This window comes from Cryptomeria japonica, chromosome 5 (assembly GCF_030272615.1).
Source record: "Cryptomeria japonica chromosome 5, Sugi_1.0, whole genome shotgun sequence".
Classification (NCBI taxonomy): Eukaryota; Viridiplantae; Streptophyta; class Pinopsida; order Cupressales; family Cupressaceae; genus Cryptomeria; species Cryptomeria japonica.
Window position 1 is genome coordinate 622,756,846 of NC_081409.1, and position 23,774 is coordinate 622,780,619.

A 23,774-nucleotide genomic window follows, 5' to 3' on the forward strand; every position below is an offset into this window, starting at 1 on the left:
AAAAGGAAACCCTAAGGCTTAACCCTAGTCCAGACGACCGACTCACTTACTCAAAACCCTAAAAGCAGAGAGAAGAATAGGCAAAACAAAAGCAAAAAGAGGGGGTCCCCATTTTAAATGGGGCGATGTGTGAAATGGTCACAACAGGCGTATGGTTTTGGAGTTTTATAAAAAGGCACTTGGAAAATATTTTGGGGTAGGTTATGTTATTTTGAAATTATTTCACTCTTGCCTCTTGAGAGAAGCTTAGCTGAACCCTAGGGTTTGGAGCAGCATATGTGGATGAAACCCTTCACAAGTCATCACACCTGCAATTCAACATTTTTGTGACACACCTTGGCAGACTCTCTTGAAGTTCAACATTTTCTGATTGGAATTATTAGAAATTCAACAATTTGCATGGTCGGAGTTTGACAATGTTCCACAATTTTTGCATCAATAAGGGCAGACTCTACATGAATTTGACACATTTTCACCTTAATGCAACATTGTCGGGCTTTGTTGAAGTTTGCAACAAATTTGACTTGCTTTATTTTAGTGCAAAACCCTCTAGGTTGCTCAACCACTTAGACAAAAAATGCAACATCCTCAAAACTTGACAACCTTGACATTTACAATATTTTCAATGTTACACCTAACAATTTTAGCACTTAACCTTTTGACAATAAATCGACAATATTGACAACATTTCACATTTTGACAATTTTAATGTTCGTTTTTCAGCATTGTAAAGAAAGACCTATATGAAATACTTGCAATTCTTGACGGAATCGCAAGTAAATTTTCCACTCCATTTTTCCAACTTTTCTTGCATCTTTGACAACATTGACAAGTTTTATAACATCTAAGAATCTCCCACCATATTGAAAACTTTTGCGACAACTTTTGACAACTTTGCAATATTAAGAAGATTTTGTGACTTCATCATAACCAACACTGTTTGACCCAATCATACCCTAAGGATGAACTTTGCACTCTTAAGACTTACTCCACCTCGGATTGACAAAACCAAACCCTCTCATAAGCAATCGCTAAAAATTATGAAACTACTGCCAAGCTAAACAAAGTAAGCAAGACAACTACCCTAAAAAACAAAAAGTGGAGGTCCCAATTTGCAATGGGGTGATGTGTGGAAATGTCACAACAAGGACAAAAAAATGTATTACAATGACACCCCTATCCTAATACTGGACATGCTATTTGTATGTACTATGACCAATGATTGTTTTAAGACAACTTTCAACCCCACCTTTCATTACTAAAAACTAAAGTACACCAGCTAAGTTGACAATACATTACTCAACAACATTACCAAGTTAGCTACAAAACAAGAATTTTATTAATGAGAGTAGAACACAGTGATCTTTTGCATAAACAATGTGAATTGAACATCAAACATCAGTTGGAAAACATTTTATCTAAGAAAAAGTATGATCATTAGTCCCACATTTGTCCAAATTAGTAGGTGGTCCCAACTTTGAATTTAATGTGTTGGTGACAAGAATGCTTGTACCTAGATGTGTCTAATGGCAGGCATAACGTTAAACAACAAGTTATGTCTGAGGTGAACACATATGGGGTCACAAATGTTTATTCATCAAAACAGCTTTAGTATGTCATTCAACAGATAGTTCCAATATGTCATTCAAGTGCGTACAGGAAAATGCATGAGCACAAAAATTCATCTGCAATAAGGAACATGTACCAGGATCTCCATGGTCACCTCCCTTGACAACCCAATCTCTTCCACATATGTCACTCATGTTAGAACCCAAGCCTACAAAGAAAAAATAGTATAGTCAAGTTGCAAGTACAATATGTGATTCATTCCTATAAAAACAAACGCTGTGAGAGTTAAGAAACTACAATAATTCTTCAAACATCACCAGTGGGACCATTGTGTGCAAGCAATATGATGGAATTCCCATATGGAGCTCTTAAAGAAGATTCGTATATTTTCCTTGCACTTTCATTCATATTCTTCACTCCATACCTACATAATAATCAATACAATTTCAAAAATTAGGAATCTTATTATACTACTATTAAATGTGCCAATTCTTTGTATCTCAAAATTTTTTACAAGCATCATAGAGAAAAATAATACTATCAGGGTCATTTTTGAACCATATTGTTGAACTTCAAGAATTGCCATATTCAAGAATGACTCTAAACATATCCTTATTCCATGTTTCAAACCCAGACATAAAAACTTGTTCCAACTAAGTCATAAAGGATTGCCATATTAAAAGATTATAATAAATCCCATGAAACACTACAAAGGTCTAGTTAATGGGCAAAATGTTGTACAGTTTTCAAAGCTACTATACAACTGTGATTGTCTCATACCGTAAGCATCAACAATTTTCTCAATGAATTCACTATGACAATATCCCATACCTCCTAGAATAAAGAAATTCATATTGGCCTAGAATATACCAATGATATTTATTTAGGAACATTTTATATGTTGAAAATATTAGCTCTAGATTGGAATCCTTCATTCCTATCTACTTATGGAAGCAGATCAGTGAAGCCATCAAACTAGCATTATTTCTATTCAAACAAGCAAGGTTTGTTACTATATTGGGTTTTGATCATAAAGGAAACCCCTCAAAATTTTAGAACAACAGTCTTCTAAGGGACTCTCCAGATAAGCAAGGAAACTCTAGAAAGTTTCATAAGCCATGATGTCAAATAATCTTTGATGTGAACTAATTTCCCATTCAAAATGATAAGGGGTGCTACCTAAAGCAGGACACCCTTGCCCCCACCCCCCCAAATGTATCTTCCACGATGTATAAGAGCTATTTAAATGAAAGAGGATTGTCATGCAGATTGATCAGAGCTTCTCCAAAGTCAAAACCTCTAAGAACTTGTGTTCAAAAGAAATGTAGAATCTCTAGATTTACAGAACTGCTTATGATGGCAATAAGATACTTCCATGCATCACTAACAAAGGGTATGGTGCCATGGAATGTGTTGGAAATTTAGGGGCTGAAGATTGTTGCAATGATAACCATCAATTGGAGACTCTTTGTATGAGATTTGTGTATGAATACTCAAATTTTTCAGTTTAGGTCCAAATGGTGCAGTGGGATCATGATAACATAAAGTCAAATGGAAGGAGCTCACTGAATTCTTGCAAGGATTTGTTGCTCTTTCTGCAAGAAGAGTGAATGAGGTTTATTTTGCAAGTGTGTTGCGGTATCATTCATCAAACAAAGAGTTCACAAACCTCCAAGATTAATTTGGGATCCTGGACCTGCATTGAACATTCAGAATTAAACAGTTGGTTGATCTTGTGATTACTTGAGGACAAGCAATTATGGGAAGATAGAATTGTAACACCACCATTTTGAGCAAAATTAATTTGTGTGTATTTAGCTCAATTTCTGAGTTTTCCCCATAAGCTTCCTAGCATGTTGGGGAGAACTCCAAACTACTTAGAATGCTTTGGGTTGGTTAGCAGTGACCTTGATTCTTGGAAATGAGCTCAATTTGCAGTGAGGAGCATCTTGAAACTTTCAAAGGTGTTTTTTAACATTTGAGGTGTTCTCCAAATTTATTGAAGAGGTTGCCTATTTTTACAAAGTCATTTGATTGGCTCTGATCATCATCCTACATATCTAGTATCATCTCAGTATGATAGAAGTCTGATTCTGATGCAATTTCAATTCTTTCTGCAACTTGGGTGAGCTATTGAGTTTTTATTTAATTAATTCATTTAAGTTGTCAAATGTTGGAAAATATTAAAAGGACAACTTAATGTAATAGCTTGTTGGAAAGGTGTTAAAAGTTGTATTTTAATTTGCATGCCTAGGCTTCAAGGTCTTTTCTCATGAAAAGTAATATTAGTCTTCCTAAAAGGTCTTTGTGAGGGAGAAATAGAACTATTATATTTTTCTAAAGTCCCTTGCTAATTCTGATCCCAATTTGCCACTCTGACCCTCAGGAAATTTTGTCTAACACTTGGTGTGCAAAGGGGTAGTTTTCTGTTATGATATTTCAGTTTGCTTGCTTGTGTAAATTTCGAACGTAAAGATGCTATGCCTTGAATTGAGAAGCTAATTGTTTAAACTACAAGTAGAAAATGCAATACATGGCTCATGCAAGAACAAATAAACACCTTACAGCCAAGGGACATTATATTAAACAGTTGGCATGCAACTATCATAAATGTATTATTCATCTGACTTTGAATGTTCTCCTACAGCAGCAACATTAAGTAACTAAATTGATATTGCAAACAGCTGTAAATTACAAGAGGAACCTGATTATGGAAGAGTCCTATTGTGGAGATGAAAGAAGTAATCAATATCCGATGAAGTGAGTTCCTTCTTAGCTCAAGATGTTGCCCTCTCTCAGCCGTCCTTGTTCTGCTGTAGAATAAAATTATACGCAGCCTCCAAGCCTCTTTTCAAATACCAAATTTCATTACAGTGCCCTAAGAATGGAGTGCTCCAGCTGGAAGGGAAATCGATGCATATATGGGCCTCCATGAATAAAATCGTGGTCCTCCTGAAGCTGCAATTATGACTGGTAATGGCTGAGACTCTTAAAAATCAGAATATGGAGATGCAAATCGATTCTTGAATAGCAGTATCAATGAAGACTCTAAGCACACATTATCTCGAAAGAACTTCCAATCGGACTCAGCAAATTTGGCCTTTGGCCACACATTTTAAGCACAAATGAAAGGACTGATTTATCCTTTCCAACCTGCAACCCCTCAGTGGATCTCTCACCACCTCAGTTATGCAAATCAATGGGAGGCTTCGTTCCCAATGACCACAAATCTGCAGAAAACCCTTCGGCTTCCTTCTCTCAAACAATTTCACCAAAATCCAATGCTCAATAATCCTTAAGTTCGAACTTCAATGCCAAATAAATACGCCTTCAAGAAGGTTCGAATTTCTCCATAAAGCACATTAAATACTCTTAGACATATTATATCTTTCATTCAATTTAATAATCTACCCCAACTTAGGAAAATGTGCTTATGAATTACTTATAATATTTTGGCCCCCTCTTATGGCGATTAGACCATCAACTTAAGTGAAGTCATAAAATTAATTTATAACTTTATAATAAGCCATTAAATAAATTAATATTAATTTGGCCACAAAAATATTAATAACTCCATAAATACTCAACATTTTTATATGCCGTCTGAAACAGGAGTCTCTCCTATTATTTCCCCACGTGACCAAATACACTTTCTAAAAATAGAAAGAGTCCTTCTCTATTCCTTCTGAGTTACAATAAATAGTAAGTGTAGCAAATGAAGTCCGAAAGATGTCGAACAAAGGCCAAATCTACAATTCTCTGAGCACTAGAGATGTTACAACCCTCGGAAAACCCTCTAACCAACCTCATTAACCTACGAGGGCCATATAATAGGCTAATCCTCCAAAAATCCATAGTCTGCTAAAATTGGGGACATTACAATTTTTTAATTAAGTATTCAACTCCAAAAAAACTATATAAGGAGGTTGAGGGCTCATTCTAAAGTGGGACTTGTGAATGATATTGTTATGCTGTTTGTATGAACCCGGAGTTCTTCCAAATATTTCGAGAACGAAAACCCTCTTGATATTTCTAGTTTCAACAAATGAAAACCCCCCTAGCTATCTATTGTTATGATTCCATCCAAGGATCACCATTGCTACAAATTGGAGTTTTCAGATTTGGTGTTGCAACATGGATGTGTTTGATTGTAACATCCCCATTTCTGAAACCAAACATTGTGTGATCCAGGCGTGGCAGGCCTAGGACATCTGCATTTAGTCAGTAGCAGAAACAATGGTTGGATTTAGCAAGAATAGTTATAGGTACAGTTATAATGAAGGTCTCTTTGAGGATGATACCTTGAGAAAGCTCCTTGTATTATCTTTATAGATGATAACAGCATTCAAAGCCAATACAACAAAGGACAAATGATTAACATCGAGTATAGGGCCGACATCATCATCCAGTGATGGGCAAGTTAGACAGCTGTATCAGTATGATTGGTGAATACATGTGGCTATTACAGTCCCATACACGTATTATAGACAATAACTTGAAAAAAGACAAAGCATTGTCCAGCATTAATAATAAGTTAAATGTATCAAAGACTTTATTCAGGAAGCCAACTCCTAATCAGAATAATCCTACATATGATTGAAATTAATAAAGAACAAGAATGTATTGCAATGACCACATATGGTCAACACATGAACAATGCCAATACAAAGACAGTGATGACAGCGATTAACTCAACAGCATTTATATTAGCAACAGCAAGTTACATGAACAACAATCAAAGAAACCTTAAGGTGGCTGAATTCATCCAATAAGGACATTATCATTTATTATCAATAAAGTCAACTTTAAAAATATTAATGGCTGGCACTACGAGTGGACGATTGTTGATACTAAGGAGATCAAAGGAGATCGTGAGGGGGCTTTGATAGATAGAGATTACTTTGAAGCCTTGTAAAGAAAGTGGAAATGTTTTCATGGTAAACAACCAAACAGTGATTCATTAAGATAGCGACTTCATATAGCAATTTAAACTATGGTATGTACACAGATCCTTCATCAAGAATGGCGATTTCTTTCATGTTTGTTCAAGCCAACTTCATGAACAATCATAGAAAACAGTAATGATAAATGGTTGAATGAAACAACCACTACATGTCAATGCAGCAATCAGAAGTAGAAGATTAGTTGTGTCCCAACCTAAGTCACAGAATTCGCCAAATTTCAACCATGAAGTTCGAAATTCGGCGAACTTCAAAAGATGACTTGAAATTCGTTAAAATTCGTCTCATATTCGAATAGGTTTAGGGCATAATTTTTTTTTCAATAAAATGTATTAAAAAATGTGGTTTTTTACCACTTCGATTCAGGGTTTTCCCCGTTTGGGCAGCTCCAGGCACGGACATTAGAAATCGCTCTGGCAGGGATGGGGGGTCAAGATTAACAAATTATTGCAAGCCGTCACACTAAGGCAATGCCCAGGTCTGCGCATAGGTGGAGCCACATGAATTAAATTTTTGTGGGTCAAAGCGTAGTTTGCAAAATTCTGGTTCGGCATCCCTAATACATCTTAAATGTTTGAGGTAATTAAAATCGTATTGAGAGCTTTCCTATGTTACAAATTAAAATCGTATTAAGAGTTTTCTTATGTTGCCAAATTAGATATGTCTTCTTGATATATTTGAATAAAATCATAAATTAAGATATGTCTTCCTACTTAAGATATGTAAAATCGTAAATTAGAGGTCAAGATTAAAATCGTATTAGAGGTAAAAAAAGATGTCTTCCCACTACATATATCTAATATAGCTATTCAAATATATATATCAAAGTTGCATATTTGATATATTTATGATTTATATAGTAATAATATTTAAACTAAAATTTTAAACTTCTTTATATTATAATATTTTAAAATTTATTATAATAGATAATATATTCAAATTTAATATAATATTATTTTTTTTAATTTATTATTTTAAATATTTATTATTTATATTTAAAAAATAAAATTTATATAAGGCGAATTTAATTTGAATTTTTTTTCAATTTTTTTTCCTCGTCGAATTTCATTCGAATTTTATTGTTGCCGAATTCGAATTCGAATTTGAACCTTGTGACTTAGGTCCCAACTCAATAACAAAGGATGTAATCATCTATGCCTGACCAAACTAATATGCCTCGTAATCCTTAAAAAGGAGATTAAAAGTACTAGAAGTATTCTGACTCATTTGTTAAGTTTTGATCAGATTTAAAATGAACAGGTAATTCAAAATTTATTTAAACTTTGACCTCAGTCTGATATTAATAGATGCTATATGATATCAATCAATCTGAATATAGCTTTGTTTTATCAAAGAATATTTTATGATCTGCTATTGAATGTATTTGACTTGTCACAAATGAATTCGACTGTAATATATAACTGTCAATCTGCAGTATATAACTATTGATCTGCTGTTGCATACATGAATATATAGATATATATTTGATCTCAGATTATAATGCAACTACGGCTGCTTAATGTTCACGCACTCCATAATACACCTTGCTTGATTGTATATTCTGTTCGGTATGATTCGATCTGACAAAGTTGTTTGCACGATCTGAATTTTATACTGTGTATATAGTAATATACTCTCCGTTCTGTGATGTCCGTCACCTTGATCGAACTGTTTGTTGACATTCATATAGTCGCCGAGGGGTGACTCTTTCCAAGAGTCGCCACCCTACCCGGAGGATAGCGACTTCCACTTAAGTCGCTTTGATTAGAAATCGTTTTAACTTAATGATCGATCGCATGTATTAACTAAAGCAGATCGGGTAATCAAGGACAATAATCGATATGTTAATAAATATTGATTAGATTTAACAATAACAAGCTCATTAATATTGAATAACATTAATTGCTTAATTATAGAAATTGGTTAAGATAAGAAGTATGATTAATTCTGAATAATTGAGTTACCAAATATGTAAGGCCGATAGGCCATTCACATATTTGGTCTCAGTCAATCAGAAGGATTACTACTGATGCTACATCATTAACACTCCCTCTTAGCTAGGGAGGAATCCTTCTTAACCTTTACAAGTTGCATCACCTCATTGTGATGATTGACCACAATGGCTACATTCATATGTGGAAAGGAAAGATATCACCTTAATGTGATGTCAACCATCATAGCTCCTTCATATATATCAGAGTCCCCAAACTCGCCGCGAGTCAGGCGAGTTCGCCGAGTTGGCGAGTCGAGCCAACCTCGGCGAGTTTTGCCGACTCGCCGCTCGGACTCGGCGAGTTTTGGGCAAAACTCGCCTGACTCGCGAGTCAGGCGAGTTTTGCCAAAACTCGCCGAGTCCGAGGTCCAGGACTCGGCCGCGCGAGTTTTGCCCAAAACTCGCCGAGTCCGAGGTCCAGGACTCGGCCGCGCGATAGGCATAATTCGAACTTAAAAAAACAAAAAAAAAAAGAGCTTTTTCATTTGTTTTTTTTTTCCATTCTCTTTGGTATAACCCTAAAAGGTCTTTTAATTGTTATTTGTGAGAAGAAGAGAGGAAAAGTGAGAGAGAGGAAGGAAAACAAGAGGCCATAGGTTTGCAATCAGCAAGGAAGAAGAGCATCAAGGAGACCACAAATCACATTGGGGAGGCCATAGGCTTGCATTGAGAGCATCAAGGAGTCCAAAGCAAGACTTCTCAACTCATTTGAAAGAGGTAAGGTAGATTTTGCTTGTTTTTTTAAGTATGTTAATGGATTTTTTTCATTTGTTTGTTAATTTTTTTTTAGTTTAACAGTTAACTTTCCAAATCTTGAATGTTTTTATTTTTTTAGCTTAATTACAATGAGAGAAGTAGAATAATGGCAAAGTGCAAACCCTACATTTTTTTAGAAAAAAATTGTAAACATGTATTTACAATTTTATTTTTTTTTAAAGTAGGGTTTCTTGATTTTTTCTATTAGTTTATAACTTTATTAAATTTTCTTATTGCAGCAGCTTTCACGTTTAAAAAACATTCATTTTTCACAATGCCTAAAAAGGATGAGGCTTGGAAATATACTGAAGACTTTATTGGCAGACAAAAAAATCAAACAAAATGTTTTTTTTGTAAAGAAATTAATTTTGGTGGCATCAATAGATTTAAATACCATATTGCCGGCATACCTGGCCATGATATTGAGGTATGCAAATTACAAACTCCTGAGGCAAAACGTTTCTGTTATGTCCAATTAGAAACACATGAACAAGAAAAGTTAACCAAGAAGAGGCAATTGGAAGAGTTAAGTGCTATTGGCTCCCATGCACCCACATCCGCATCTGCATCCGCATCCGCATCCGCATCCACATCCGTAGGCTGTGTTGGAGAGGGTTCTTCCATGCCTCCCTTTCACCCTAGTGCTTTTGCTAGTGCTAGTGCTTCTGCTAGTGCTAGTGCTTCTACTTCTACTCCTCCTGGTGGCACTATTACCTTTGGCCCTAGAGTTCGGAAATCCAGGTTGGATAGTTATTTTGTGCCGCGTAGTACTCCTGGGGCACAACCCTCGCTTGAGGGTATGGGTTGGAACAAGGAGGTTCATGATGCTGCAAGAAAACAAATTTGCAAGTTTTGGTACTTTTGCAACATTCCATTTATTGCAGCCAGGTAATTCTTTTTGATTTGATTGCTTTAAGTTTAAAAGTAAATTTATAGTTTGAAGTTGAATTTTACTTTGTCTAATCATAATCTATTTGTGACAGGTCTCCTTATTGGCAAGGCATGGTAGATTCCATAACCATTTGTGGTGCGGGGTTTAAAGCCCCTACCGATGCTGAGTTAAGTGGCCCCCTCTTGTTACAAATGGTTGAGGATATGAAAGTTGAGCTAGAGGACCACCGACAGTCTTGGAGAGAAAAGGGTTGCACCATCATGACAGATGGTTGGACGGATAGGAGGAATAGAACACTCCTAAATTTTCTTGTTTCCTGCGGAGGTGATTGATTATGATTCATTCTAATTTGTACTTCCCTAAATGCATTGAATAAATTAAATTTTGATTTGTTGAAAGTTTGAAACTCTATTTTCAGGATCTACCATGTTCTTGAAATCTATTGATGCTTCCTCACATGTGAAAAATGCCACATACTTATGTGAGGCTATTGAGGAAGTCATACAAGAGGTGGGGGAAGAAAATGTGGTGCAGGTGGTGACAGATAATGCAGCAAGTTATGTTGCTGCAGGTAAATTTTGAACTTTTCAAGTCTTGATGGAGAGGCATCTATGATTATTTAAAATTTTCTTAACACATCAAAATTTCTAATTAACTTAAAATTGCTGCAGGTAAACTTTTGATGGAGAGGCACCCGAAAATTTTTTGGTCTCCTTGTGCGGCCCATTGCCTTGACCTCATGTTGGAGGATATTGGTAAGCTTGAATGGGTGAAATCAATAGTTGAAAGGGCCAAATATATCAGCAAGTTTATCTACAATCATGCATTGGTCCTTAGCATTATGAGGCAATACACGGGGCAAAAGGAGTTGGCTCGTCCAGGCATCACGAGGTTTGCCTCAAACTTCCTCACACTGAAATCCTTGATAAAATCAAAGGCGGCTTTGAGGCGTATGTTTGTTGGTGAGGAGTGGACTTCCTCATCCTATGCTACAACCACTGCAGGGATAGATGTGGTAAATTGCATTTTTGATGAGTCAGGTTTTTGGACCCCCTGTGGAGAAACCGTGCAGGTAAATTTATTACAATTTAACATTTAGTATCTACTATCTAGTATCTACTATTTAGTAATTTAATTTTAATTTATTAACAATTTAACTTTGCAATTTTTCTTTTTTTTTAATTTAATTTGTGACTTAATTGTTTTTGTTTAACATTATGTGTAGGTCACTGAGCCCCTCGTAGTTCTCCTACGAGTTGTTGATGGGGAGAAGCCCTCTATGGGCTATATATATGAGGGTATGGATAGGGCCAAGGAGGCCATTAGGTCCATATATGCAGGAGATGAGGATAAGTATGGCCCCATTTGGGAGATTATTGATAGGAGATGGCAGAACCAGCTTCACAGGCCCATCCATGCAGCAGCCTATTACCTCAATCCGGCATTTCGATTCCGTGATGACTTCAAGGCAGATGAGGAGGTTCTTAGTGGCCTGTATACAGTGGTTCAAAAGTTGTGTACTGATGGCACAGCCTCAAGAACAACGCTCCAGCTGGATAAATATAATAATCGAGAAGGGGCAATCTTCTCAAGCAGCATGTGCATAGAGGCTCGAACACAATTGCAGCCAGGTAGAAATATATGTAAACTTAAGATTCTTAAGTTTATGGCTTATGCATTTTAATTTTTTATTTTATAATCTAGCCTTAAAGTTGGAAATGAGTTTGATTTTTTTTTCTTTTTCGTTATTTCAGATAGATGGTGGCAAATGTTTGGGCCCTCAACCCCAAACCTTCAAAAAATTGCCATCCGTATTTTGAGCCAGCCATGCAGTGCTTCTGGATGTGAGCGCAATTGGTCAATGTTCGAGCACATCCATTCGAAGAGGCGTAATAGATTGTCTGTGGAGAGGTTGAATGATCTTGTTTTTGTTCATTACAACCTCCGTCTTAGGACCAGACAGATTTTGGACACTGACTCCTCTCCGATCACTTTAGCGGAGATCGATCCAGAGTCTGAGTGGATCACTGAGTCTACCGATCCCGTCTTCACTGAGGAGGACCATGAGTGGGTTGACCAGGCAGACAGAGAGGCTGAGGCTGTGGCTATGGCAGAGGAGGAGGATAGAGCACGATCCGGCATAGGCACCTCACAGGCGGAGACTATGGCTTCTCAGTCATCCAGGACCTACCTTAGACGCATTTGTAGGAGGCAGACAGACTACTCTGAGGCTCAGGATTAGCTAGAGCCTGAGCCATAGACTTGTTTTTGTTTACAGTTATATATATGTTTGGGAACATTTGATGTCATGGATTTTATATACATTTGACAACATTTATAACTCTATATATCTATGTTTTCTATTTCCTTCAGCTACAATTTACATTTCTACGCATGTGATGGATGTATGTTTATGTATGTGATCAAATCAGCTTCTATTTGATGATGTTATAGTGTCTTTAAGCTTTATTCAATAATGGGTGCATGAAACAAGTTTTAAATCGTTAAAAATCTCTAAATTTCAAGGGTTTTTTATTTTGCCGAGTCATAGCCGAGTCGTCGCCGAGTCATAGCCGAGTCACGAGTCGAGTCGGCCTTGCCGAGTCCGAGCCGAGTCCGAGTCTGGGAACTTTGATATATATCACTTCACGTGATATCAATCATTATGGCTTATCCATAGATATTGTTGTCCTCATTTTTGTTTCCAAAAATGAAGGACCACTACATAAATTTTTTGTGAAAAAATGAGAAAATTTACTCTATGGCACGCTTCCTGAGGCAGAATTTCGACTATTCCTTGAACTCGCTTAATCCTTAGTCCATTCTCGAACTATGTTTCAAATTTCGTCGAATTTTGGGTTCGTTTGCAATGTCTTTCCTTCAATTTGGGGTTTTAAAACCCCGACTGCAGGTGGAGAATTTTCTTCAAACTGCAAGTTTTAATGATATTCATTGTTTTGGTATTTGTAGGGGAATATTTGGCTTATTACATGTGCACTTTTATTTAAAAGATGTTACTTGTAATTTGTTTTAAATTTCCCCTTTGTTTGCTTTATCTTTTTTATTGTTTTTGGTCTTGTTTAGTTAAAATAGGGATTTTTTGGCTAGATTACAAGTAAACTTGTAGTTTGGTCTAAAAACCCCTACTTTAATGGTTTTTACATGTAATAGGGATTTTAAATCCCCATTACATATGTGCAAGCAAGTATAACTTGTTGTAGGGATTTTATTTCCCTTTTGACAATTTTAAAACTTGCATTTCTCTCCAAAAAACCCGATTTTGCCTTGCAAGTGAAAAAATGACAATTTTAAACTTGTCATTTGTTCCAAAAAACCCGAATTTGCTTAGTAAGTGAAAAAGTCAAAAATAAAACTTGCTATTTGGATCAGAAAACCCGATTTTGCTTAGTAAGTGAAAAGGTGAAAATAAAACTTGTATTTGTTAATGCATTAGTAGCTTCTGCAAGATAAGACTTTCCTTACCTGTTAATCTCCTCTATTCTGTTTTGGTTTACTCATCTATGCTATTAGATTATCTGATTTATGCTTTCCGAACTGAATATGTTTATCAAATTATAACATTGATCATGATTATAATATTAACAGTGATAAAGATGAATTAGATCGACGACTTGCTTAACAAAGTTAAGCGTCGATCTAATGCTATTAGTTATCGGACTTGTTTGCTTTGACACCAATTCATTATCGGGTGTGTTTATATCGATCTGTTAACATTTGCTTTGATACCGATTCATTATCGGGTGTGTTTATATCGACCTGTTATCATTTACAATGATACCAATTCATTATCGGGTATGTCTATATCGATCTGTTATCAATGATACCGATTCATTATCTGGTATGTTTATATCAATCTGTTATCAATGGCACTGATTAGTTATCATAGACACCGAGTGGATCGGTTGATGGTTGATGGTTGTAAAAGTCACGACCAAGTGACATCTTGGTCGGACATGTATAAAAGACATGTCCGATCAAGGTGCCACTTGATCGTGACTACCTTATATATATACATCATTCAAAAGAAAGGAGATGACATTGAAATCGATACATGTTCATCCTCCATACCTACAGCAAAAGAAAGACAACAACATTATTGTCATAGTTATAATATCAAAATTCTAAATACACCATCCTGCATATAACTTGTTCATTAAATTGGAAATTGCAATAACATTTACATGGTATCAGAGCCAAGTTGATCGAATTTGAGGCTATTCAATTTTGTGAATAATTTAAGAACAAGGTTATATACTACATCACATTTCTCCAATGGCCAACGCTATCAGATTCGAAGACAAACTCGGAGGTGGCGATGATTTTTCAGCCTGGAAGTTCAGAATCCAGATGATCTTAAAGGAGAACAAAGTGGATTTATTTGTTCAAACTAAAAATGACCAACCTGAAAATGAACCTGACAAAACAGCATGGATTGAGGGAAATGAAAAGGCCATAAAAATAATAGTTGATGGGGTGAGAAACAACATAATGCCCATCATAAGAAAACATCAGACAGCCTATAAAATGTTCAAAGCACTTGAAAGCACATTTGAGATATCAAATGCAAGTCGAACTCTGGCATTAAAACGAGAAATAAATCATATCACCATGAACAAGGGGGGGACAATCAACGCCTACTTTATGCGGATATCAATTCTAAGAGATGAACTAGCAATTCTAGATTACGAGATCCAAAGCAAAGAGTTAACACTCATTGCTCTAGATGGGTTGCCTAGTGGATGGAGCACATTCATCCAAGGCATCAGTGCAAGGTCCAAGTATCCTAAGTTTGAAAGATTAAGGGACGATTGTCTCCAAGAAGAATCAAGATTGAACAAGATGGGAATAAAACAAAAGAACATAGACGAAGACCTTCAGGTTCTAAATACTAACACAAATAAGACAACCAAGAAGAAGCAATTTAGGAAGAGGAAGGGTCATCAAGGCAAGAACACTTCAAAGAGAGACCTATCACATATTCAATGCTATAGGTGTGATAAGTTTAGGCACTTTGTTGCAAAATGTCCAGAGAGAGCCAAACAAGCCACATTTGCCAGAGCAGGAAAATCTAAAAGAGAAGATGACTCCCAGAACTATGTCCTCTACTCAGCACTTACAAGTCATGCATCAAATAAGTCTAACTCCTGGGTGATCAATAGTGGCTCATCCAGACACATTACAGGGTTTAGAGAAGTGCTAGACTCCATGACAGAGGATAATGATGAGGATGTAACCATCGGAGATGATTCCTCACATCCAGTTAGAGGAATTGGTTCCTGCACCATCAAACTGAAGACAGGCATATCATTGCAACTCGAAGGAATACTATATGTCCCCAGCATCAAGAGAAATCTAGTCTCCATATCAGCCCTAGAAGATAACGGATGCAGAGTAACCTTCATGGAGAACAAGGTGTTGGCTTGGCCAAGACATTCTTCCATCAAGAAAACTAAAGTCATTGGTCAAAGACAAGGCTATTTGTATGAGCTATGCACAGAGCCCAACCTAGCCCTAATTCATGAAGCAACAAATGCAAATGAGGTCTGGCATAGAAGACTAGGCCACCTAAATTATAGAGCTTTATCATCTATGGGAAACCTTGTCATAGGTTTACCTAAGTTGAATACATGGTTGGGAAGATTACTGAGGAAGATCGATGCCACATTGATACTGCTAAGTGTCCTGTGCGTGACATATGGGCTCAGCATCTCACAGATCCTAGTTATGTCAGATAAACACAACAACTAAAAGTATGTGTGTCAAAGAGCAACTATCAAATGAGATCTAAATCTTCAAGTGCAAAGAATCAGGAATGAACAATTGCTGGATTGTGAGGAAGACTAATAAACAAAGAGATAAGTAATCCATGTTTGATTAATGATCATGAATTTCATATGTAGTTATTAATTCATGCAATTACATTATGCGTGTTATTTGTGAATCAACATTGTCAGTAGGTGTCCGCACAGGACAAGCTACATTTGAATATCTTGTTTCAATCAATGTACTATGAGAAACTTGCCCCTTACATGCTGAACATCTTTAGAATCACAACTAAAGCAGTTAAAAGTGATGAAGAGCTTGTTGCTCCTTAGGCTATAGAGTTTTGAAGTACTATTTGTGATGAAGAATTCAGGAAGAATATGGAGGGGACTTTAGTGGAGATTCTGAGATTTCGCATTCCCATCTATAAACAAGTATTTGTCTGTAGAAGTGCAACAGTCCATGAGGAAGCAATGTTGACTATAGGGGCTCTTGTTTATGCTACTAGTGGTGAATTTGCTAAGTACATGTCAGAGTTCTATAAGTCATGTTTTGCAAGGGATCTTTCGAGATAAAGAAAGGACAAACCAAGAAGCATAAGAGATTTCATTCAAGGGAGAAAGAACTTGATTCTTGCAATCATAGGATTGAGTTGATGGCGGTAAGTATTCATCGAAGAAAAAGAACCCATACAGTTTGTCCTTGCGATCTGGTTCTTCGAAGAGGAGGTCAGATGGTTGATATCAGATTCAGAGGGAGTCTAACATTTCATCAGAAGCAACATTAGAAAAGGAGGTCAGAAGGTTGATATCAGGCTCAGAGGGAGCCACACCATCATGAAGATATGCTTAATGCATCCTTCTCTGTGAGAGAGAAGTTTGAGGAGCAAGCCATTGCTTAAATGCATTCTTCTTTGTGAGAAAGGAGTTTGAGGAGCAAGCCCTTGTTAATACACTCTTCTCTGTGAGGGAGAAGTCTGAAGAGAAGGCCCATGTTCCACCCTCTGGGAATAGCCACGATGAATGTCATCATGTTGGGTACCGTGATGAATCGTGTTCCACCCTCTAGGAGTAGCCATGGTGGATGTCATTTCATAACTATATTATTAACAAGGATTCCTCCCTAGCTAAGAGTGAGTGTTGATGTTGTAGTGGCCACCCTTGTGAAGAGACAGATGGTGTCATTGAGAACCGACCTCTTGTGAAAGGGTGCCTCCCTCATATATATAGAAGATGCAAACTCATTCTCTGATCCATTCAATTTATGTGAAGAGCAGTTTATATATTAGTTAGAGCAAATCGATCCTATGAAGAAGGCCAATCAGATTTGTTCTTGTGAAATTTGCTTCAAGGAGTGAAGCAACATGTATTGGGCCCATATCTTACATTATTGCTAGACATATTTGATATATAAAGAAGACATTTTTATGCTAGGTGTTTCTCCCTCGAGTAGGAGGGTTTTCCCTTGGAGATCAAACTGCAGATATTCTAGCCAAACCTCTTTCAGAGTGAAGGTTGATCACTTCAGAAAAAGTTTAGGTATGATAGAAAGGTAATTTGCTTTGTAATCTGTATTTGCATGTTTAATGTGTAAACTTCTTTGTCATGATAGGACATTTTGGATTTTATCCCCTAGGTTCATATCTAAGAGGTGACGATCTCTCAAGATAATGAACACTTGTATGGAGACATTATAAGGTGACGATCTTATAATGTCCAAACCAGTTATCATGGTGGATCTCTGGTGGATCATGGATGAAGCCATGATTGTGTTGTGGTAAAACATTCATATGAAGTGTTAGCGCACATACCACAACTTGGATAAGATGAGAATTTAAATCTTTCTCATACGATTATCCTTAAGTATTGCGTGTTTAGGCAATACTGATATCACATGCTTAGGTGATATCCTGTCATCACAAGATTGACGTGATGGACATTTGTATCATGTGTCTAGATGATACTTCATATCATGTGATTAGGTGATATGACATTTGTATAGTGTTTTTTTTTTGCACATACCACAACTTGGATAAAATGTGAATTTATGATTATCCTTAAAGATTGCGTGTTTAGGCAATATTGATATCACGTGCTCAGGTGATATCTTGTCATTATGAAATGATGAATCTTTTATATCACATGGTTAGGTGATACTCTATATCACATACTTAGAGTGATGTTTTATATTTGTATCTTATGTCCCGATGGTCCTTCATATCATATGTATAGATGATATATATATTCTTGGAGACTAACATTATGGAAAAGAAATGTGATGCAGGTTACTTTATCTATCTTCCAAAGCTAAGAGGGAGTGTTAATGCATTAGTAGCTTCTACAAGATAAGACTTTCCTTACCCGTTAATCTCCTCTATTCTATTTTGGTTTACTCATCTATGCTATTAGATTATCTGATTTATGCTTTCCGAACTGAATATGTTTATCAGATTATAACATTGATCATGATTATAATATTAACAGTGATAAAGATGAAATAGATCGACGACTTGCTTAACAAAGTTAAGCGTCAATCTAATGCTATTAGTTATTGGGCTTGTTTGCTTTGACACCGATTCATTATCGGGTGTGTTTATATCGATCTGTTAACATTTGCTTTGACACCGATTCATTATCGGGTGTGTTTATATCGACCTGTTATCATTTACAATGATACTAATTCATTATCGGGTATGTCTATATCGATCTGTTATCAATGATACCGATTCATTATCTGGTATGTTTATATCGATCTGTTATCAATGGCACCAATTAGTTATCATAGACACCGAGTGGATCGGTTGATGGTTGATGGTTGTAAAAGTCACGACCAAGTGACATCTTAGTCGGACATGTATAAAAGACATGTCCGATCAAGGTGCCACTTGATCGTGACTACCTTATATATATACATCATTCAAAAGAAAGGAGGTGACATTGAAATCGATACATGTTCATCCTCCATACCTACAGCAAAAGAAAGACAACAACATTATTGTCATAGTTATAATATCAAAATTCTAAATACACCATCCTGCATATAACTTGTTCATTAAATTGGAAATTGCAATAACATTTACAGTATTTGTCTCCCAAAAACCCAATTTTCACATGCAAGTGTAAATTCGAACTTGTTCTTCTGACATCTTAGTCGGACATGTATAAAAGACATGTCCGATCAAGGAGCCACTTGATCGTGACTACCTTATATATATACATCATTCAAAAGAAAGGAGGTGACATTGAAATCGATACATGTTCATCCTCCATACCTGCAGCAAAAGAAAGACAACAACATTATTGTCATAGTTATAATATCAAAATTCTAAATACACCATCCTGCATATAACTTGTTCATTAAATTGGAAATTGCAATAATATTTACAGTATTTGTCTCCCAAAAACCCGATTTTCACATGCAAGTGTAAATTCGAACTTGTTCTTCTCTCCAAAAAACCCGATTTTCAGTTGGAAGCAAATTTGTTGAAGTTTTCAATCAATTTTTGTGGACATCTTCAAGAAAGGAGAGACATTTTGGTTTCTACCCTATTCCTATGCATTTGAAACCACTTGTCACGCCATTTGGAGGTTGTATTGACTAGTTTTTTGCTCCAAATCAGCAAAAACGTGTTTCCAAAATGCCACATTTTGGGGGATTAAAACTTAATGAAGCTGCATTCTTCTAAATCGATTTGAACTCTCCTACCTAGGCGTGGAGTTTGGGATAAGTCTTAAGCTATTTAATGAGCCATTTAAGTCTTTGGCTGCGTTTTGAAAGGATTTGACACCATTTCTTCATCTCCTCCTTAGGCGTTTTGCTTTAACTCTCTTAGGTGTGCTCTCTCATTGGCATTTTGGCCCTCCAAATTTGGAATTGCTGCCACGTTTTTCAGTTTGTGGCATTTTTGCAAAAACGTGACAAGGGTTTTAGCATTGCGGATTGCTTCTATTTATTGGGTTTTCTTCTTCTTTCCAAAAATTGGTTGCATTTTTGGAGAAGCATTTTCAGTTTGAAGAAAGGTATGTTCTCTTTCTTTTCTTTCCTTCATTTTATTATTTTCTTGTTTTCTTAGTTGCATTTTTGTAAATATGTTGTTCTTCCCTCAAAAATCGGTTTTTGTGAGAGAAATCTTCCCCTTGGTATGCAATTTTTGAATTGCATTGTTCTTCCCTAAATTTCATCTTTACTTGCATTCGGGATTTTTAATCCCGATTACAAGTTCGCTGGAAATTCTTGTTCTTCCCCTACGGTTAAGGAATTTAACCATTTTTGGTTAAAATTCCAAGTTGAAAAGTGTGAAATACCCCTCCCTTGCAAATTCGGGTTTTGAAAACCAGATTACATGTTGAAGAGTTCTTCCCATTTTCATGAAAATGACTTTCCCGGATTTTCCCATTTCTATCCATTCATGTTCACCATATCTGTACTTTCCATTTCCATCATTTTCTGGAAGTCAAAATCTCATTTTTCGTCCATTTCTCCATTTGCAAATTTACAAGTGTACTTGCATTCGGGTTTTAAAATCCTGATTGCATGTATATTCTTTCCAACTTGTATACTTGCAAAAATTTCCACAAGATCCGAAATTGGTCAAAGTCAAGATTTTCCCATTTCTACATATTTCCCCTTTTCCTCTCACAAAATCGTAAGGTTCAAGAATCAAAGTTTTTCCCATTTGGAGAAGGAAGAATGATAGTTGCAGCTGACTATGATGTTGCCTTAACTCTTTTAAGTCTTCATCACAGTATTCCAGGTTCACAATCAATGTCAGATTTGCCGGCATCTCCAACTCCAAAGAAGATGAAATACAAATATGACAAATATTAGAACGAGGTAGCACCTTCCCAGGTTTCTTCTCCTTTGGATTGCATCAGAGACACGGAAATAAGGCACGTAGATATGTCGAAATTCGTCAAAAGGGTAGAAGATCCACAGGATAATAACTTGCAACGGCTGTTGGACAGCCATATCTATCATGCATCTTCTTTCCCAGTGGCTGCCCTAGAACCTAAGTTTGTTCTTGCCTGCGCCCATCATTTTGACAAAGAGTCAAGAGTCATCAAAAATGACGATGGCGAAGCTATAATCCATCTTGATGCAAATATGATCGAGAAGGTCTTCAGAATACCTCCTGCACCTGTTTATATGGAAATCTCCAAAGAAAGTGCAGCGGAGTATTATGTGAAGAGGGAAAAAGATTGCAAGCGACACATCAATAGGTGGATCCAAGAGCCATGAGCCTCCTTCTCAAGGTGGGCGAAGTTGTACCGCTGCGATTTCAAATGGGAGATTGGAGACACCATAACCCTTCTCAGCAGGATGATAGGCCTTGAGCATTCCAATGTCTTTGAGCCATGGATGTACGAGTTCATCATGTTCATAAGGCAGTCTCATCACATTTCATGGGGGAAAGTCATCAGCAATGCCTTGTGCGAACAACTTGCAGCAGTTCCTACCACCATGACCTTCTTCATGAACTCATATTTGGTATACTTAGCAGCATCACTTAGACACTTTCTAGGTCTTTCTACCAACGGTGATCGCTCACTTATACTAGTTTGGGAGTATTATGATCAGTTGCCATTGAAACCGAGCAGACTGCATTTTAGAAGAGTCCAAGATGCATTCTTTGGATATTTCATGTGTCAGTTTGACAGAAATCTCAGGAACAATAGAGTATCAGATGAGGCATGGGACAAGGTGTGCGAGTATGGATGTTTGTTTCTACAGTTTCCCACCTTCACCTATATTGGGATCAGATGCTATTGTGGTCAGCCATACATGCTTCCCAGATACCCAACTGATAAGATCATTCTTATGGAGTTGGGAAGACAGATCATGGCTGTCCACACTTTTTAGTCTGCTAAGCACAAGGTTGGAATGGGGATCTCTACCACAAACCCATTGAAAATTGGCCGGTATTCCCTTGTCACATCTGTGAAGGCTAAAGCCATGGAGACTGAATTGCAGGAAATCAAGCTCAAAAGGTTTAAACCTAGAGCTGATTTTGATTATAGGGGTATGAAGGAAAAGATCAAGAAATCTTTTGTGCATGTACATCGCATTGAAGACATCTAGGTAGATCTCCGCACAGAAGCCAAAGTCCTCAAGATGGATTACTACAGGCTCACTGTTGAGCAAATTGTTGATTTGAACTTGGTGGATATCCCACAAGGGATGATTGATGATGGGCACATACTTGATCCGGAATACATTTCACAGAGGGTTGAGGAAGCTCTACTTCCTTTGATCCAATGGTCGCACAAAGAGTGCATATCCATCCTTGACAAATTTCAGCCTATCTTGGCCAACACCAATGCATGGCTGAAAAGTAATGCTATTAGACTTATAAAAATCAAGGTTGGTAAAGAAGATGATTCTATGGGGCCTCTTGGACGTAAGTCTGAGATTCAGATTGACAACAAGGAGGGTGCTTCATCTTCAGGCACAAGGATCAAGTTGCGAGTCAGTCGTGCAGTAGTGCTTCCTCCTAAGGAGACGATAGTTCGTGGGAAGGAAAAATCACGATTCCATGTTCAGGTGATCGATCTGGATAATCCAGCAGAGGGGCAGCAATCTAATGATGCTCCTAAGTCTCCCGTTTCAGACTCGCCTCATGAGATCATTCCTCCAGTTCCCATTGAGACGCCGCTTTCTCCTCCTGATTTGCTGGTGGATGAGTCTCCTCAGAATGCTATTCCCATTTCAGCATACGAGCCATCTCCTGATCCTCAACAAGAGGGTGTGTTGGAAGTTCCTAAGGATATTCCTACTCATATCCAGTTATCAAAAATTGATACTTCCACTTCTGGTTTTGAAGAATTCATGAGGCAATCTTCATGCCCATTGGAAACTGAGCAAACAGTGGTCGCTATCCAAACAGATATTCCTTCCAGGATGACCACGGTGATTCAAACAGAAACTGCTTCTCCTTTGCCTACGGTTGCTACTGGAGGGGAGTTGATGACTTTGCCTCCATGGCTTAGTTCTTTTACCCCGAAAAGGAAGAAGCAAGAAATCTCCCTTGATGCCTTTGATTACCAGCAACTAAAACAATCCAGATCCAAAGTTGCTAAGAAGGCCAAGACTATCTCCAGAGCAACTGTTGACAGCAACAAGATGAAGGTAGTTGAAATTGTGGAACCTATTGCAGATAAGCCACTTGAAGAAATGTCAGCTGCCGATTATAAGGTTACAAGGATAGAATTGGGAAAACAGACGCATGAGGTCATTAAACATGATGCTCAGTTTTTTGTTGCTTCGCTGGTGCAAAGGTGTGATGAGCTTCTCGCAAAGAAAGACAAGCTAGAAGAGGAAAACCGACAACTTATGGCAGCCGTTCATAAAATTACAAAACCTGCTGCTGAAGGGAGTAACTCCATAGGTTCTTCTGGTTCCCAAGAATCAATTCGTGGAGTGGAAAGGGCTGCTCAAAAAGTACAAGCACTGGATTCTTGGGTTGATCAGCTTCATGATCAATGTGCACAGGTGATGAAAGACATTTTTCAGATAATGTCTAAGTTGGAGATTGTTGAGGAGAAACTGGATCAGACTTCTAATACTTTCAAAAAGAATCTGGAAAGTGTTGAAGAAAGTTTGACAATCTGGCGTACCATGCCCCAACAACAGCTGAGTGTTCTACAGGAGCACGCCATCATCTGTTCCAGGGTCATGTACTTGGAATTTCAAGAATTCCTGGAAGACAAAACCCTTGTTCTTAAATCCCTCATTGAGGAGATCAGTGATGTAAAAATATTTCGGGGCGAAGTTTACCGAGATATTGTCTCACATTGTGAAAAGGCCTCTTGTAACATAGTAA

The 23,774-nt window shown here is 37.1% G+C and overlaps 2 protein-coding genes across 3 annotated transcripts in view; one reads left to right on the forward strand and one right to left on the reverse strand.

Annotated features, from left to right (window-relative positions):
* The window catches only part of LOC131063776 (uncharacterized), a 233,543-nt gene that overhangs the window by 38,861 nt on the left and 170,908 nt on the right, over positions 1-23,774 (reverse strand). Inside the window, exons 7-8 of the mRNA XM_057997708.2 lie at positions 1,887-1,993; positions 1,706-1,777 (exon numbers count right to left, since the gene is read on the reverse strand). Coding sequence (XP_057853691.1) covers positions 1,706-1,777; positions 1,887-1,993 — 179 coding nt within the window. The remainder of the gene's footprint in view (positions 1-1,705; positions 1,778-1,886; positions 1,994-23,774) is intronic.
* LOC131064402 (uncharacterized) lies at positions 8,955-12,543 on the forward strand. Of its 2 annotated transcripts, none has more exons than XM_057998535.2 (7): positions 8,955-9,240; positions 9,519-10,167; positions 10,263-10,495; positions 10,590-10,742; positions 10,843-11,243; positions 11,397-11,802; positions 11,926-12,543. In XM_057998535.2, exons 2-7 carry the CDS (start codon positions 9,554-9,556, stop codon positions 12,411-12,413), a joined length of 2,295 nt encoding a protein of 764 aa, XP_057854518.1. In that variant the 5' UTR covers positions 8,955-9,240; positions 9,519-9,553; the 3' UTR covers positions 12,414-12,543. The 2 variants fall into 2 exon arrangements, with proteins under 2 accessions (XP_057854518.1, XP_057854519.1); XM_057998536.2 differs by having other exon boundaries at positions 9,522-10,167.

What these genes read in the sequence shown, in the direction of transcription:
- LOC131064402 (XM_057998535.2), top strand. Translation starts at nt 9,554, where the DNA reads ATGCCTAAAAAGGATGAGGCTTGGAAATATACTGAAGACTTTATTGGC. An exon ending in AGCAAGTTATGTTGCTGCAG is followed by an intron (nt 10,743 to 10,842) that starts GTAAATTTTGAA and finishes AAATTGCTGCAG; the next exon opens with GTAAACTTTTGATGGAGAGG. An exon ending in TCGAACACAATTGCAGCCAG is followed by an intron (nt 11,803 to 11,925) that starts GTAGAAATATAT and finishes TCGTTATTTCAG; the next exon opens with ATAGATGGTGGCAAATGTTT.